Consider the following 14,247-nt stretch of genomic DNA (forward strand, 5'->3'; position numbering starts at 1 on the left):
AGAGGCCAGGATGGCGGGACATTGGGCATCCTGTCTGGAGAGAGCAGTACATGGAGAAGAACATGTGTAGAAAAAGAAGGCCCTGAACAAGACGGACTGTCACCATGGCCGCCAGTGGGTGCAAGCACAGGAGCAATTCTGAGGAGGGCGCGGGCCAGGGCAGTGTTTCCTTCTGTAGGGTGCAGGGTAACTAAGGGTTCAAACGGCCTCAATGGCACCTAACAGCAACCGTAACCTTGGGAGAGGGATCAATTCTCTTGTTTAAGTTTTCCCAATGAATTGTGAGTAAGAAGCAACTCTTCCAAAGTAAATAAATGAGTAATTGTTCTTTAGAATTAAGAAAAAAAAAATGTTTTCCACTAAAGAAGTCAAACTGTTAAGGAATACCATACAGATATAGTCCATAATCTTGTAGTCAGGACATCAAAGAGCAAATAAAATCTAGCTTAATAAATGAGGAAGCCTCTCCAGAGAAGAGTTTCATTGCTGCAAGAAGAATGAGATTCTGAAACCTTACCCAAGAATTTAGAAGCCATCTATCAGCCAAGTCTCCATACCTCTGTGCAAAATGTCACAGCTCATATAAATGCAAACCTGTAAACACTGAGCCGTAAGTAAGATTTCTATAACCAGATTTCTCTCCAGTGTCATTGACACACACCCTTTTTTAATTGGCCCTGTTCAGATTGTTTATTTATAAATCCAGTGGAAACAATACTGGTATTGAAGAGTTAACATGTGGGCCTCCTATTCACAATGCAGATTATATTTCTGAGTGTACAAACAGCTCATTTGCACTGTGTGAAATGTAACTTATTTAATGAAACTGGAAGCAAGAGACAGATGCTGGCGCAATACAAATACTGATGTATTTATCTTAATGAAATGCTAAGTGTCAATTTTTCCCAATGCATGTTTTACTTTAGTCCATAAATCAGGATCAGCTGTTTCTTTCTGTGCAACAAGCATGGCACAGGCAGGGTTTCAGGCAAATAAGTCTATTCTATAATGTAAAATAAATGAATTAAATAATCAAACATTACAAATCTGTAACATAAAAACAAAAATTAAGCCCTCAGAATGGCCAAACACAGGTGTTTGATGCGGGTTGTTTTTAGTGCAAATACATTTGACATGTGAACCAACTGACCCCCCTATAAGTTGCTGGATTTAATGCCTTAGTGACAATAAGTCATTAAGCCCAAAGCGGATGATGATAATCACAGGACTCATGTTAGTAAGTGAGAAAATATTTATCCATAATATGGAACTTAAATTCCACATTAAAAGTATTTGCATATATAAAGGAGACCTCAAAAGTTCATGGAAATGTTTCATTCCATTTTCCACAAAATTTTTTGAAGCTACTTCCTATTTAAATGACTCTAGAAGGCACTTCAAGGAAGTAAATATAACCTTTGGATATCATCTTTACCTGTGTTTTTCCCTAGCTCCATCTCCCATTTACATTTGAAAACAAAATGGTGGTCTTCTGAAAAGTAAGGGGACGAGTTTGCAAAGCACTGCACCATCAGCATCTTAGATACGATCATTCTTTCTTGGGGGAGTGGGGCCTATTGCTAGGTGTTTGTAGTATCTTTAGCCTCTACTCATTAAGTGGCAGTAGCAACCTCACCTTCCCTACAGTTTTAACACCGAACAGTCTCGAGATGTTGCCACAAGTCTCCTAACAGACAAAACCGTCCCCAATTGACAAACCATGTGCTTGGACCGAAACAAAAACTTCAGCGTTATCTGTACAGGTGAGTCTGGTTTATACAGATGGAAATAATTGCACCTGCTGACAAAGAGAGGAAAGTAGAACCTCCCACAATAATCAACAAGTCAAAAGTACTGAGGTGCACGTAGCACACTCCTCTCCATTATTAATGGTTGGTCTCCTGGGAGCTCAGGCTGGAGCGGCAGCTTACACTTCAAGGACACAGCCTCTTTACACTGCCTCTTTACACACGTGAGCAAAACACCCACGGGTGTTGTCTTTTGGTTCCTGGGTCCACGAAATTCTCCTTAAGTTCAGTGCTCACTTGTCTGCCTTTCCCAGCCAGGTGATCTCGGTGGTGTACTAACTCCTCTCCTACCACAGCTTCTCCAACCTTGCTTTTCAAAACATCATAGTCATAAAATTGCTCTTCACCTTGAATCTCTTCATCTTTTTGATCAATGTTCTTGACACAAAGTTCAGATTCATACGAAATATCCACGCACACACACAAAGGACAGAGTTCCATTCTGACCACTGCGTCATAAATTCTCATGTAAGACAAACCACCTCATTTTCAGTGCTCATTGTTATTGCGCTTTATTGTCAGTCTCTGTTTAAATCATCACACGGAACAACTAGGAGTGAACAGCGGAGAAGAGTAGTATCAGCACGCCGTGTTCTACAACACCGTCTGCAGGACAGATCACCACTGATAGCTAACTGCCTACGGAGTCAATGCCAGCTCATAGCAACCCTTTAGAACAGGGCAGAACCGGCCTTTCTTCCACGGATTGACTGGTGAAACTGAACTCCTGGCCTTGAAGTTAGCAGCCCAGCACATAACCCACTACACGACAAGGGTTCCTGACTAATGACAAGATATACTAAAAAAGAAAAAGGTCATATGTGGGGTTCATCATAACTCAAATGTGTCAGAAGTCAGGGACTCCCTATATACATACCTATTTCCAAATCTAAATCTCCTTACCACTCACACTTCATTCATGTAAGTGTTTTTATTGAGTGCCTTCTCTGTGGCAGGCATGGTTCTGTAAGTATGGCTTGGGACACACACACGCACACGCACACGCACACGCTCACGCACACGCACACGCACACGCACACCAATAAAAACTCACTGCCATTGAGGCGATTCCTATTAACAATGACCTAAAAGACGGGGTAGAACTGCTCTCTGGGTTTCTGAGCCTGTAACTCTTTACTGGAGCAGCTGGTCATTTCAAACCATTGACCTTGTGGTGAGGTGTCCAACATATAGCCCGCTATGCCAAAACAGCAAAGATCCCTGACCTGGGAAAGAGGGAAGGGGTGGTGTCAAGGTTAGGCTCTGGGAAACTCTGGGAGTCTTAGTGGAGAGAGAGTGTGATTACTCCATGCTTCATCTAGAGCAGGGGTTCTCAACCTTCCTACAGTTCCTCATGTGATGATGACCCCCAACCATAAAATTATTTTCAATGCTACTTCGTAACTGTACTTTTGCTATTGTTATGAATTGGGCGACCCCTGTGAAAGGGTCGTTTGAGCCCCAGAGGGGTCGTGACCCACAGGTTGAGAACCGCTGCTCTAGCGCTCTCCCATTGGAAAAACCTGTTTTCGAAAGTGTTCCTACATGTTTCTCCCAGGCAAAATGCTAAAACTTGACTTCCTCTTTCACTGACCATTTTCTCCTCATCTGCCCTCACATCAGGAGCCCTGGTGGTGTGGTGGTTGTGCATCGGGCTGTGATCCACATGGTCAGCGGTTCAAAACCCGCAGCAGCTCCTCGGGAGAAAGACCGACTCTCTACTCTCATAAACAGCTATGCTGTCTTGGAAGCCAGCAATAGTCGAGTCACCGTAAGTCAGCAGAGACTCGACGACAGTGTTTGTTGGTTCTTGCCCGGACATTTGCCCTTTCTTCTGGAACCTTATCGCAGCTTCATCTGTCGACACTTTCCTATGTATCCTGTTTCTGCATTTCTGTGCCCAGTGGATTGCTTGCTTTCCCAATCAGACACTGTCCGCTCAGGGTCTGGTTCGGATTTTCTATCCAAAACCTTAACAAATAGGTTCAAGAACTCCATTATTTGAAACTACCTAGGCAATTCTTGCTGGAAGCCTTGAGTGGATGTTGACTCCTGACAATCCTGGAATAGGGAGTAGAACTGCCCCACAAGATTCCCAAAGCTGGAATATGTATGGACCCATCTTTCCCCCAGGGATCAGCTGGTGGATTTGAACCATGGACCTTTCTGGTAGCAGCAGAAAAGCTTAACCACTTTACCACCAGGGTTCAGGTATAAATGGCAAACTGCTCAATGGGCAACCCCAAAATTGGTGCAAACCTACCCAGAGGTACCATGGGAGAAACCCCTTAAGATACTCTTCTGAAAGATCTCAGATCCGGCACATTAAAAAGTACATCTTCGGTGAGCAAGTTACAAGTCTCACGTTAAAATCATAATCAGTATGGGATAAGAAAGAATGTCAAAATTCTCAAATGCTGACTATACCTGAGAGTTATAGATTACTAGTAATAGTGACCATTACTCTCCAATCCTGTAATAAACTCCAGATTCCGTGGGCCTCTGGACTTACCTCAAAAGTCCTGAGCTTCGGTGCGATCTCCTCAAGCAGATGCAGGTCTCTGGAAACCTCGGCCTTCAGTTTGTCCCACCTGCCTTGAACAGTGTCAAATTCCTGCCGATAGAGCTTGTCCGCTCCTGGAGGAGCATTCTTCTCCAGAGCTTTCGTTTCCTCCGCCAGTTCATATAAGGCAAGCCTTTGATTCTCAAGAACTTCATCAAGGGCCTGGAAGAGTTATTTCAAACTTAAAATTGTCCAAAACTACGTTATCTGTAGGAATACAGCAATATGAACATTCCTACACATAACATAGAGAAGAAAACAAAACAGAAAAGAACGTGAAACACTCAAGAAAAAATAATGATCATAAAAATAAAGCTTTCCCTTCATGGGCTGTGTGTAGGTCAGACATAGTACACGAATACCCTAAATGCCACCAGAACCACACACCAGTGAGGCCAACCCTGCAGTGATAAGGGTTTATCTAGTTTTCTGATGGAGCATGTGAACCAAGAGGCTACTTAACTAAATGACAAGGGAAGCATTCTTATTCAGCATAAAATTAATTACCATTCAATTTGACTAATAGTCTCCATTTTATTAAAGGTATTTTAGCAAATCGCCAACGTGCTGGGAATTTGGGGGGAATTACAATAGAAGCAGAAAATAGGTCTCTTCTAATTACAAGGGACTTAAAATCTAGCTTTCTTTTCATTAAGGCTTGCCATTAAAGAAAATAACTTCAAATTCAATAAAATTATGTTACCAACTTTAACCAAAAGTGACCATTAAAAAGTACCCCAAAAGGCATTTCAAATTATCGTGTCATGTGAGATACTAAAAATGGTCCTTAAGAAAGAAAGGCCTGAAAATATGTACATTACCTTTTTTTCTCGCAGGACCATCTCCACCTTCTCAAGCTCATTCAAGACACTCAGCGAAGCCTGGGCCCTGTTTTCTGAATCGTTCAGCTTATCTTTCAGGGTCCTCAGTGTTTCCAAATATTCACGTCCGGGTTGGCTCTTCAGTTCTGTTTGTTTAAAAATATCTCATTTGAGAAAACCAAGTTGGGAGTCAAATATTATTTTAGATTCCATTCCTCTTCCATGAATGGATTCTGATACATATTACCTTTCTTAGACCCCACCATTAAAAGGACAGTTTCTGGTAGTTAATGAAATAGATCATGCCATTGGCATGTCCGAGCATCAATGGCTTTGCTCCCGCAGATGTTACTTTCTGAAACACTGACTAAGCCAGGATTAGGTTTCTTCCTCTCAGCATGATGAAGGGACTCCCTGAAGGGGCCACTTACAATGTCCCTCTGTCTCACATCATCTCCTCCTCTCTGGTTGCACCAGAATGAAGGGAAAAACAAAGGCCCCCCACAACTAGTCTTCTCCAAGCTCAAACTGCAGTGTGCAGCGGGGTGCACGTTATTCAGGGAGACATCAGTCAAGCGGCCACAGGTACGCTGAAGAATGGTGACTCTAAGTCATTCTAGATAATATCTATGTAAGCCAGTCATGTAAAGCGCATTTGCATGTAACGGTTGTGGGCAAGGGAAGTGAGATCTTCGGAAGTGCAAAGATAAGAAACCAACTAGCGGGCAAAGTTAAGGAACTGTTTAAGCTGCCTAGGACCTTTACTAAAAAGAACAGTGGGTTGTGTAACAACAAATTAAGGAGGTACTCCCAAGCTTTGATTTCACATGCTCGATGCACTTAATACAATGGACAAAGAGTATGAAGTGTGCCAATTTCTTTCCAGTTGAACGAAGCGGGGCACATGTGCTTAATATGCAAACATATAGATTCTTCTGATCATCGCCGAATCTACAATTGATAACTGACACCTGCTGCCCCACCCCCACCCCACCCCACAAAAAACAACCCACTGTCCTCAAGTCATTTCAGACTCATACCAACCCTATACGTCAGGGCAGAACTGTCCATACAGGTTTCTGAGACTGAAACGCACTATGGGAGTAGAAAGGCTCATCTTTCTCCCACAGAGCGGCTGGTGGTTTCAAACCACTGACCTGGCAGTTAGCAAACTAATGTATAACCCACTCCGCCCCTAGGCATCTAGTGAGGGTCTGCTTAAATATGTAATATATCTCTGTAGCATAGCATTACATAATACCACCAAGTCTTAACTGACACAATAGCTAAGGAGAAAAAAAAACATACACATGATAAGTGCACTCTCAAAATCATTACCAGAAAACCTTCCAAAAAAGGTTTGCTCCAAAAGTAAGAAATCAGCCAAAATGTTCAGATTCTGAACGAAGGAATAACATTTCTTCGAGATTCGACCATTTGGAGCAAACAGAAGCAAGAAGTAATGATTTTTTTAGTCTGACGAGTAATGAGGTTAGCTGGCTCCCACCAATCAAAGGGAAAAATAGCTACTGGGCTACTACGTAGAGTCATTCTATCCTGTAACATCACTTCAGAGCAGGCGAAATCTGTTTAGAGTGCCCCCAACAAGTCTGGGTAGTACTCAAGGAATAGTCAGGAGGCCCTTGAAAATAAACAAAAAGAATCATTCTTTTAAAAAAACAAATTCTGAAATAAAAACGAAAATCAATCATTTTTCAATAGACAAAAAACGGAGGGCTCAGGGGAAAACAGTGAGGCTGGTGCACATCCCGAGTCATGTAACTATTGGAAAGGAGTTTTTCAATCCAGGCAAACGGTCAGGATAGAAGAGCAACTTGAATTATCCAATAAGTAAACCAGCAGGATGGACTCACCAGTCTCTAGCTGCCGCTGCCGAGCCTCTAAATCTTGTCGCACAGCTTGGTAGCGGTCCAGAAAGCCGTCCAAGCTCTCTTGGACGAAAGCTGGAGCGGAAGGATGAGACGTCAGGGCCGAGCAGTTGGCACAGAGCATTTCGATTTTAGGTTGGAGGCCGATGAGGCTGGTTAATTCCCACTACATAAGAGAAAAGATGGTCACGCACTCACAGAAGATGAACATCGGCCCAGAAGGAGAAGGAGCCCAAAGCTCTCGCTACAAGTGCCTTCCATAAGGATGGCACTCATCGACTTCTCTCCTGACGCCAGCGGTTGGCTCTGTACCTGGCACGAGTCCTTCAGACTTGGCAGGGACTGCTGGGGAGGCTCGGAGAAGGGGGTGCGTTTTACCCACTCCTCCTTTTTCACCACGGTCTTTTCAAGCTCATCCAGCTGCTGAGAGTAAGCGTTTATTTCTTCCTGGAGCTGAATCTTCTTTGCCACATCTTCCAAGTGCTGCGATAGCTTCTGCCAGTCGGAGGAAACCTTCTCCAGGATGTTTTGTATGTCTTCGGTCGGAAGACCTTCTATGTAGACATGAAAAACAAGCAGCCAATTTGATATCGTAAAACTTGCTTCGAAGGTGTTCTACACAAGCTAGCATATTCTAAATGATGAGGCAATGTCTTTGGGTAATAATCAATCATTCCCTTAGTACCCTGTCAGCACAACACAGTTTTAATGATGCACTAAAAAATCAGGATGTTTGTTTTGATTCCTTAACCGAAGTGAGGGAGAGAATAGTTAGAGCGGTGGTCACACACACACACACACACACACACACACACACTCAGGAGAGATGCAATCACTACCGTTTCTACCGAATGTGGGCTTCTGTCCTCCATGTCCTCCCATTCCGCTAGCTTCTAGTCTGAACCAAGCAAATAAAGTGACTGCCGAAACCTGTGTGGGGTTCCAGCAATGGACAGATGACCATCTGACACTAGGATGGGGATAGCTAGCTAAGAGAGGAAGGAGGAAGCTTGAGCCTCTGTTAATAGAACAACAAGGTCTTCTGAGTGGCAAAATGAATGGCAAGAGTTATCAGCGCTAGCAGGCAACTTGAAGAGGGCAGGAATCCCATGCCGGCAGCCAGGCCCAGAGCTTCGGCAAGATCTACTAAGTGTGCAGCACATAATCAAGCAACAACACAACATGCCAATGCACCAGTAAGATTACCTACTTTAGAGATCAGAGCAAAGAGGAGGTGGGGGAGCCACTATTTTTTATTACTGGCATCTTATGAATTTGTCTTATGTTTTCAGTAGAGAAGGTTCATGAAAGTGATGAAGTTGGACATAAACCATTAAGATTCACAATTGGCTTTCCCATGGTGAAAAACCAAACCCTTACAATTCCTATGAGAAACCGTGGCAAACCTGCCTGGGAGTCACCATAATTCTGAGGAAGGCATGCTTGTTCAAAGGCTAACTTTTGCATCTCCACGATGTAAGTAGGAGGGCGATACAAAGATACAACACTGCAAACATGCCATCAAGACCCAGGGTTATGAGTGTCCCCGTGCCAACAACAGCATGTAAGACCAAAAGTCACGCGTAATCCACTGACCACACCACCGGGAAAAGGTCTCCTATCACATAGTACCCACTGAAGACAACTTTGCCAGCAGGACTATGGCACAGTTTGAATACATAGCCCACGTTGCTGGTTGGAGTCCCCCCTGGCTCGCCATGACACAGGTAATAGAATATGAGGTCAAGGCAAACGTGAGCACCCCACAGACCGTGTTAACGCAGGTCATATTTAACAAATCATCCTCCTCCTGACACACCCCTGGTCAACAGACACATCTGCCCGCTCTGTGGCCAGTGACATCACAAGAGCCACTACAACCTCGTGGCAAAGCATTGAAGCAAGGAAGTAAACCAGGCTGCTTTTCAATATCCTGGCACCCTCTCTGAAAAGGAGCAAAAGGCACTCATTTTATTCTATCAGGAAAGCTGGAGAAGCTTCGCTGTGCTCTTCTCTCTAATTGGTTATTTACCAACAATGCATGACGATCCATTCATTTTGCCCAAGCTCAACATTTAAATCGTCCTTCTCCACGCCTAAGAGATTGAAGGCTGAATGCGTGTCAGTTAATCATCAAAGCCTAATCTGCATACTTTAAAACGGAAACTGTCCTTTGTTTTCTAAAATAATTGTTTCCAAAGATGCAGAGTTAGAGATTCCCTCTACAGAACACCCAACGCTGAGGCCGGAATGGTCAAGGCCAAACCGATGGTGTTGTCATGTTGGTTATGTAAGAGACAAAACAGGGTCCTCACTTACTCCCTCGTGTCTGACCCTTTTAATGCAGCAATACTGGAAGCAAAGTAAATGTTTTCAAAACTGGGGGCGGAAAATTTTCAGTGTCTGCAGACACAAACTTTTGCCAAGCATAATGGGCATCAACATTTAAAATCACATTATCCAAGGGCCCAACTACTCTTATATTAGTTGGAGACCTCGAGGAAGAAGACAATCCTAATAAAAAACAAAAAACGGGTAAAATTAAAACAGCACATTTTTAAAAATGCTATATGAGACATAACTGGAACAATTCAAATAAACCAAGCAGAAAGTCCTTCCAGATGTGATCAGAGGAAAACAAATTTGATCTGAGAAAAAAGTGATTATTTGAACATATGTTTTACTGATGACTTTTATATGCTTTTCCAACTGAACTAAATAATTTATCCACAGACAAATTATATAGCCAGACACTGGCAAAGCAGCACGGTGCAAAAACTTCCCTCTACATTAATTTTAAGCTTTTGCAGAGCATAATTCGTCCAGTGTCTGGCTAGGTGAGGACGTAGAGAAATTAGCTGTGTTCCAGGATTTGTTTTGCATTTGGGGAGGGAAACACCACACCACTTACGCACGCCTTTCTGTTCAGCACTTCTGGGTTTATAGCAGCAGTATAATGACCAGCACTGGCCACAGGTGGAGGAATACCGTGCAATACGATAAAATCACAATGCTGGACAAAGTGGAGAGACCATGGGATATCAAGGTTCTGTATTCCCTCACTAACAGAGGCGGGCACCTACCTCCTCTTCCCACTAAAATCAGCCAGTTAACTCAGAACATCCAAGGCCCACTTCTTTAATATTTTTTTGATCATTTTATTGAGGGCTCTTAACAATGCTTATTACAATCCATACATCAATTGTATCAGGCATACATATGTTGTCATCATGTTTTCCCAGTTACTTTCTATTGAGCTCCTCTTTTTCCTCCTCCCTCCCCCACCCAGCTCCGTGGCCCCTCGATAGATTATAAATCATTTTATTTTCATAGCTCACACTGACCACTGTCTCCTTTCCCCCATGGTTTCTGTTGTTCTTCCCCATGGAGGGTGGGGCGTGGTTGTGGTCCATTTCTATTGACTGCTTTTCTTCTTGTTTATAAGGTGACCAGATTTTAACATTGGTAAAGCGGGACACCAGCGGGACACCATTGATAAAAACTCATATCCTGGCGAAATAGCCACATGGCAGCCGAAAACCATATGTCCTAGCTTGTCGTGCATTCTTTCCAAAAATCGGGACTTTTTTAAAACGCCGCGGGACACAGGAAAAATTATTAAAAATCGGGACTGTCCCGCCAAAAGCAGGACGTCTGGTCACCTTATTATAGACTACAATTTGGGGGGTGGGGTAGGAGGAGCTCTAGATTTCCAAGGAGACACAGTGGCATCGTGGATTGAGTGTCAGCCTGCTAACCTCAAAGTTGACCATTGAAAGTGACCAGCCACTCCATGGGAGAGAGGGAGGGCTGCCCGCTCCTGTAAAGACTGACAGTCTCAGAAACCCTAAGGAACAACTCTACTCTGTCCTCTAAGGCCTGGCTGCTTACAGTTTTTCCATTCACAACCCCTTTTCAGGGGAGAAATTTGCAATATTAGAAAGGGCTGCCAGAGAGACACCTCAGATTCATGATGTGTTTGGTTTTGAATTAATTTTTGGTGGCTGCGTGTTGCGAAACTTTCCACTTTTGCCAAACCTCCGGAGAACCCCACATCCGGTGATGTGTGACTACACGGGGTGTGACTCTCAGTTGTAGAGGCTGTGCTATAGGGTCTCTATTCACTGGAAGCAACTCAGTGCACGTGGGCCCTCGGAGTCCTAACTTCGGGGGAACAGGGGTGGTTTTAGATAATACTACGTGGCACTCCTGGAAATCTGGTTCCCCTTATTGCCATTCCTTCTCTAAGGCTTCTCCACACTTGCTTCTCTTGCTGCTGCTGCTGCTGATGATGATGATGATGATGATGATGATGATTAAGATCTCCGTGTACTCAATGTTCTATTGCCCAGCTTCCCTCCCAGGCTTGTCTTTTACATAGAGTCAGGGTCCTCTCCTGAGAATAGCACCACCAAGGTGATGCAAAATCTGGACAGTTTCTTATGAAATTAGGTAAGTGGCCACTAGGTAACAAGGGTACTGCCTTCTCACCACATTAGAAATCCGCACATACCACGTTCCCTAGCATGGCTCTTGACCTTCTGCACGTATATTGATTCCCACGAACTCAATTTCCTGACAGATTTTAGAACTTGCCTATTCGTAGTAAGATTTGATCAAGCAAAAGCTTTACTCAGCTAGTGGGCCTAGAAACAGAGGGATTATGTGACTTGCCTAAGGACACCAAGCTGGAAGCGGGCAGGAGAACCCAAGGTCTTAGGTTTCCTAATCCAGGACTCCCCTCAGTGCATCTGATCATCTCTCTCACTGGCTTCTCCCCTCCACCAATGTTAGCACACCAGTCTGCCACAACCACTAAAGTTGGCGGAGAAAAGGGTGGTCAAGTCAGCAAGTAGACCCCTGTTCGCACCGGACAAGACCTGAGATCCAAGGTCTCTACAAAGCTAAAGTCAGAATCAAAGATCTACAGCTGGCAACGCAGCAATTCAGTGAGGAGATATTAGAATTCCTGAAGGAAGCAACATCTTAAGAGAGATTACAAAGTGTGTGAGTGCTGGGTCCCCACAACAAGTACTTGAAAGAACAGCTTCAAGTGGGAAATTCACCCCCAGGGGTAACTAAGGGGAAATAAGGCTATTCAGCTTCATTTATAATTAAAACACGGATTGCCAATAGTTGTTTGCATAATTTAAAAATGAATAGGTATATACTGGTGTGTCTTCTCACAACCTTTTTCTAATACATAAAAGTATTTTTAAAGGCTAAAAGCAAAACCAGTCTCTCTGTTTGGTGTTTTTTTTAAATAAAATAAGAACAACAGTGGTTTTCTGAGGGCAGGGAAGAATCACTTGACCAGAAAACTTTCTAGGAAAATGGAAACAGTCTATAAAGTGATATAAAACTTTCTGAGGAGATGGAAATATTATATAAAGAATAAGTCTGCATAGGCTAAGCAAGTGTAACTGTTTATCTAAACTGCATAGCTAAGTGAAATGAATTTTAGGATCTGTAAATTTTAATCTTGGGAAAACCTGTAAAAAACATAGTTGTAGTAATAGTAATAATCAAGAGGAAGTGGGAAAAAGTATAGGAAATTTAAGAATTTCAGAATATTGTTCATTATGAATCTGAATAGCAATGTACCAGGAGGCTCATATTAGTCTGTATGTCCATGTTTACTCTATCCACGGAAAGTAAGCAGTGGAACACTATTGCTCTGAAGACTCTGGTCAAAGTGATGTTCACAACCATGCCCGCCCTTCATAACTTTCCTTGAGGGCAACTGCAGCAGACCTCCCAGCACTTAGTGCCTCTGGCAGGAGAAATGGGGCTTACGCAGCAGAGCCTTCCCCGCCATGTCACGGAGAGTCATATGCACAACTGCTGAGCAAAACTTTTCTGTCCGCAGGCTCACTGGGAGCACTATGGGTTAGGCAGTGAGCTATGAGCAACAACGTTGGAACTTCAAACTGAATAACCACTCCTATGGAGAAAGATGAGGCTGTCTGCTCCCATAAAGATTTAGTCTCCAGGTTGCTAAGAATTAGAATCAATTCCATGTTAGTGGATTGTATGTGTGTTTACATATATACGTATGTGTGTTTACATCTGTCGGTAGGTATGCATACATAGAGTGAAAATCGTAAACACAAGTAACACCTTCTCAAATACAACTACTTAAGAAGTGCCTGCAGTAAATTACTGAAATGAATTAACCTTCATGAATTTTTCTTAACATAGCATCACTTGCAATTTTTCCAAAATACAAGGCTTTTCATGCAACACCATCCAAAAATAATTCCCGATGAATAATCTCAGGTAATGAGTCTTTTAAATCTTGTAAACCAGAAGATTTTCACTGTGCTGATATGTCAAGAATACTAGGCTCTGACCCCATAGAAAGAGAACAACTTTGCTTTTACCCATTTCATAAAATCATTCTCTGCATAAGATTTCTTTTTATTGCCATGATCATAACACACACACACACACATACCACCAAGGGGGACGGACAACAGAAATGTTGGTGAAGGGAGACCCCAGTCAGTGTAAGATATGAAAATAATTAATAATTTATAATTTATCAAGGGTTCACGAAGGTGGGAGGGTAGAGAAAGGAGGGAAAAAAGAGGAGTTGATACCAAGGGCTCAAATAGAAAGTAAATGTTTAGAAAAAGACGATGGCAATATATGTACAAATATGCTTGCTACAATTGATGCACGGATTGCTATGAGAGTTATAAGAGCCCCCAATAAAATGATCTTAATAAAAATGAAGAAAATGTTGTAAAACTGATGGTGGTGATGATTGTACATCTCCTTCTTGAAGTGACTGAACTACTGAATTGTATGACATGTGAATTATATGCCGATAAAGCTATTTTAATTTAAAAAATTTCTTTAGGAAAAAATCTGTTGTTTTAAAAAGGAAAAAAGGTATTAAAATACTTTTCTAGAAAAGAGTTTTATCAACCTTGCAAAACAGGATTCAACTATTTGTGCAGATAATAACAAATTACAGTGAACATGGCAAAAAAACAAGAATTCTAGAATTGTGCTTCCATCGAGCCTACACATAGAATAACAGGTAGTCATCTGAACAGAATAAGAGGGTACTGTATATCTTATAATCAGGAAAGGTACGTGTCAGGTTAGCATACTTTCACCATACTAACTATGTCTATACGCTCAGCAAATAACCTGAG

The 14,247-nt window shown here is 42.6% G+C and overlaps 1 protein-coding gene across 1 annotated transcript in view; it reads right to left on the reverse strand.

The window, feature by feature from the left end:
* Window positions 1-14,247, reverse strand: part of UTRN (utrophin) — a 619,010-nt gene that overhangs the window by 428,625 nt on the left and 176,138 nt on the right. Inside the window, exons 19-22 of the mRNA XM_045294578.1 lie at window positions 7,394-7,635; window positions 7,067-7,247; window positions 5,193-5,338; window positions 4,321-4,533 (exon numbers count right to left, since the gene is read on the reverse strand). Coding sequence (XP_045150513.1) covers window positions 4,321-4,533; window positions 5,193-5,338; window positions 7,067-7,247; window positions 7,394-7,635 — 782 coding nt within the window. The remainder of the gene's footprint in view (window positions 1-4,320; window positions 4,534-5,192; window positions 5,339-7,066; window positions 7,248-7,393; window positions 7,636-14,247) is intronic.

The sequence above is a fragment of the Echinops telfairi genome, unplaced genomic scaffold, assembly GCF_000313985.2.
Source record: "Echinops telfairi isolate 266 unplaced genomic scaffold, ASM31398v2 ScPeMD7_3533;HRSCAF=4204_0, whole genome shotgun sequence".
Classification (NCBI taxonomy): domain Eukaryota; kingdom Metazoa; phylum Chordata; class Mammalia; order Afrosoricida; family Tenrecidae; genus Echinops; species Echinops telfairi.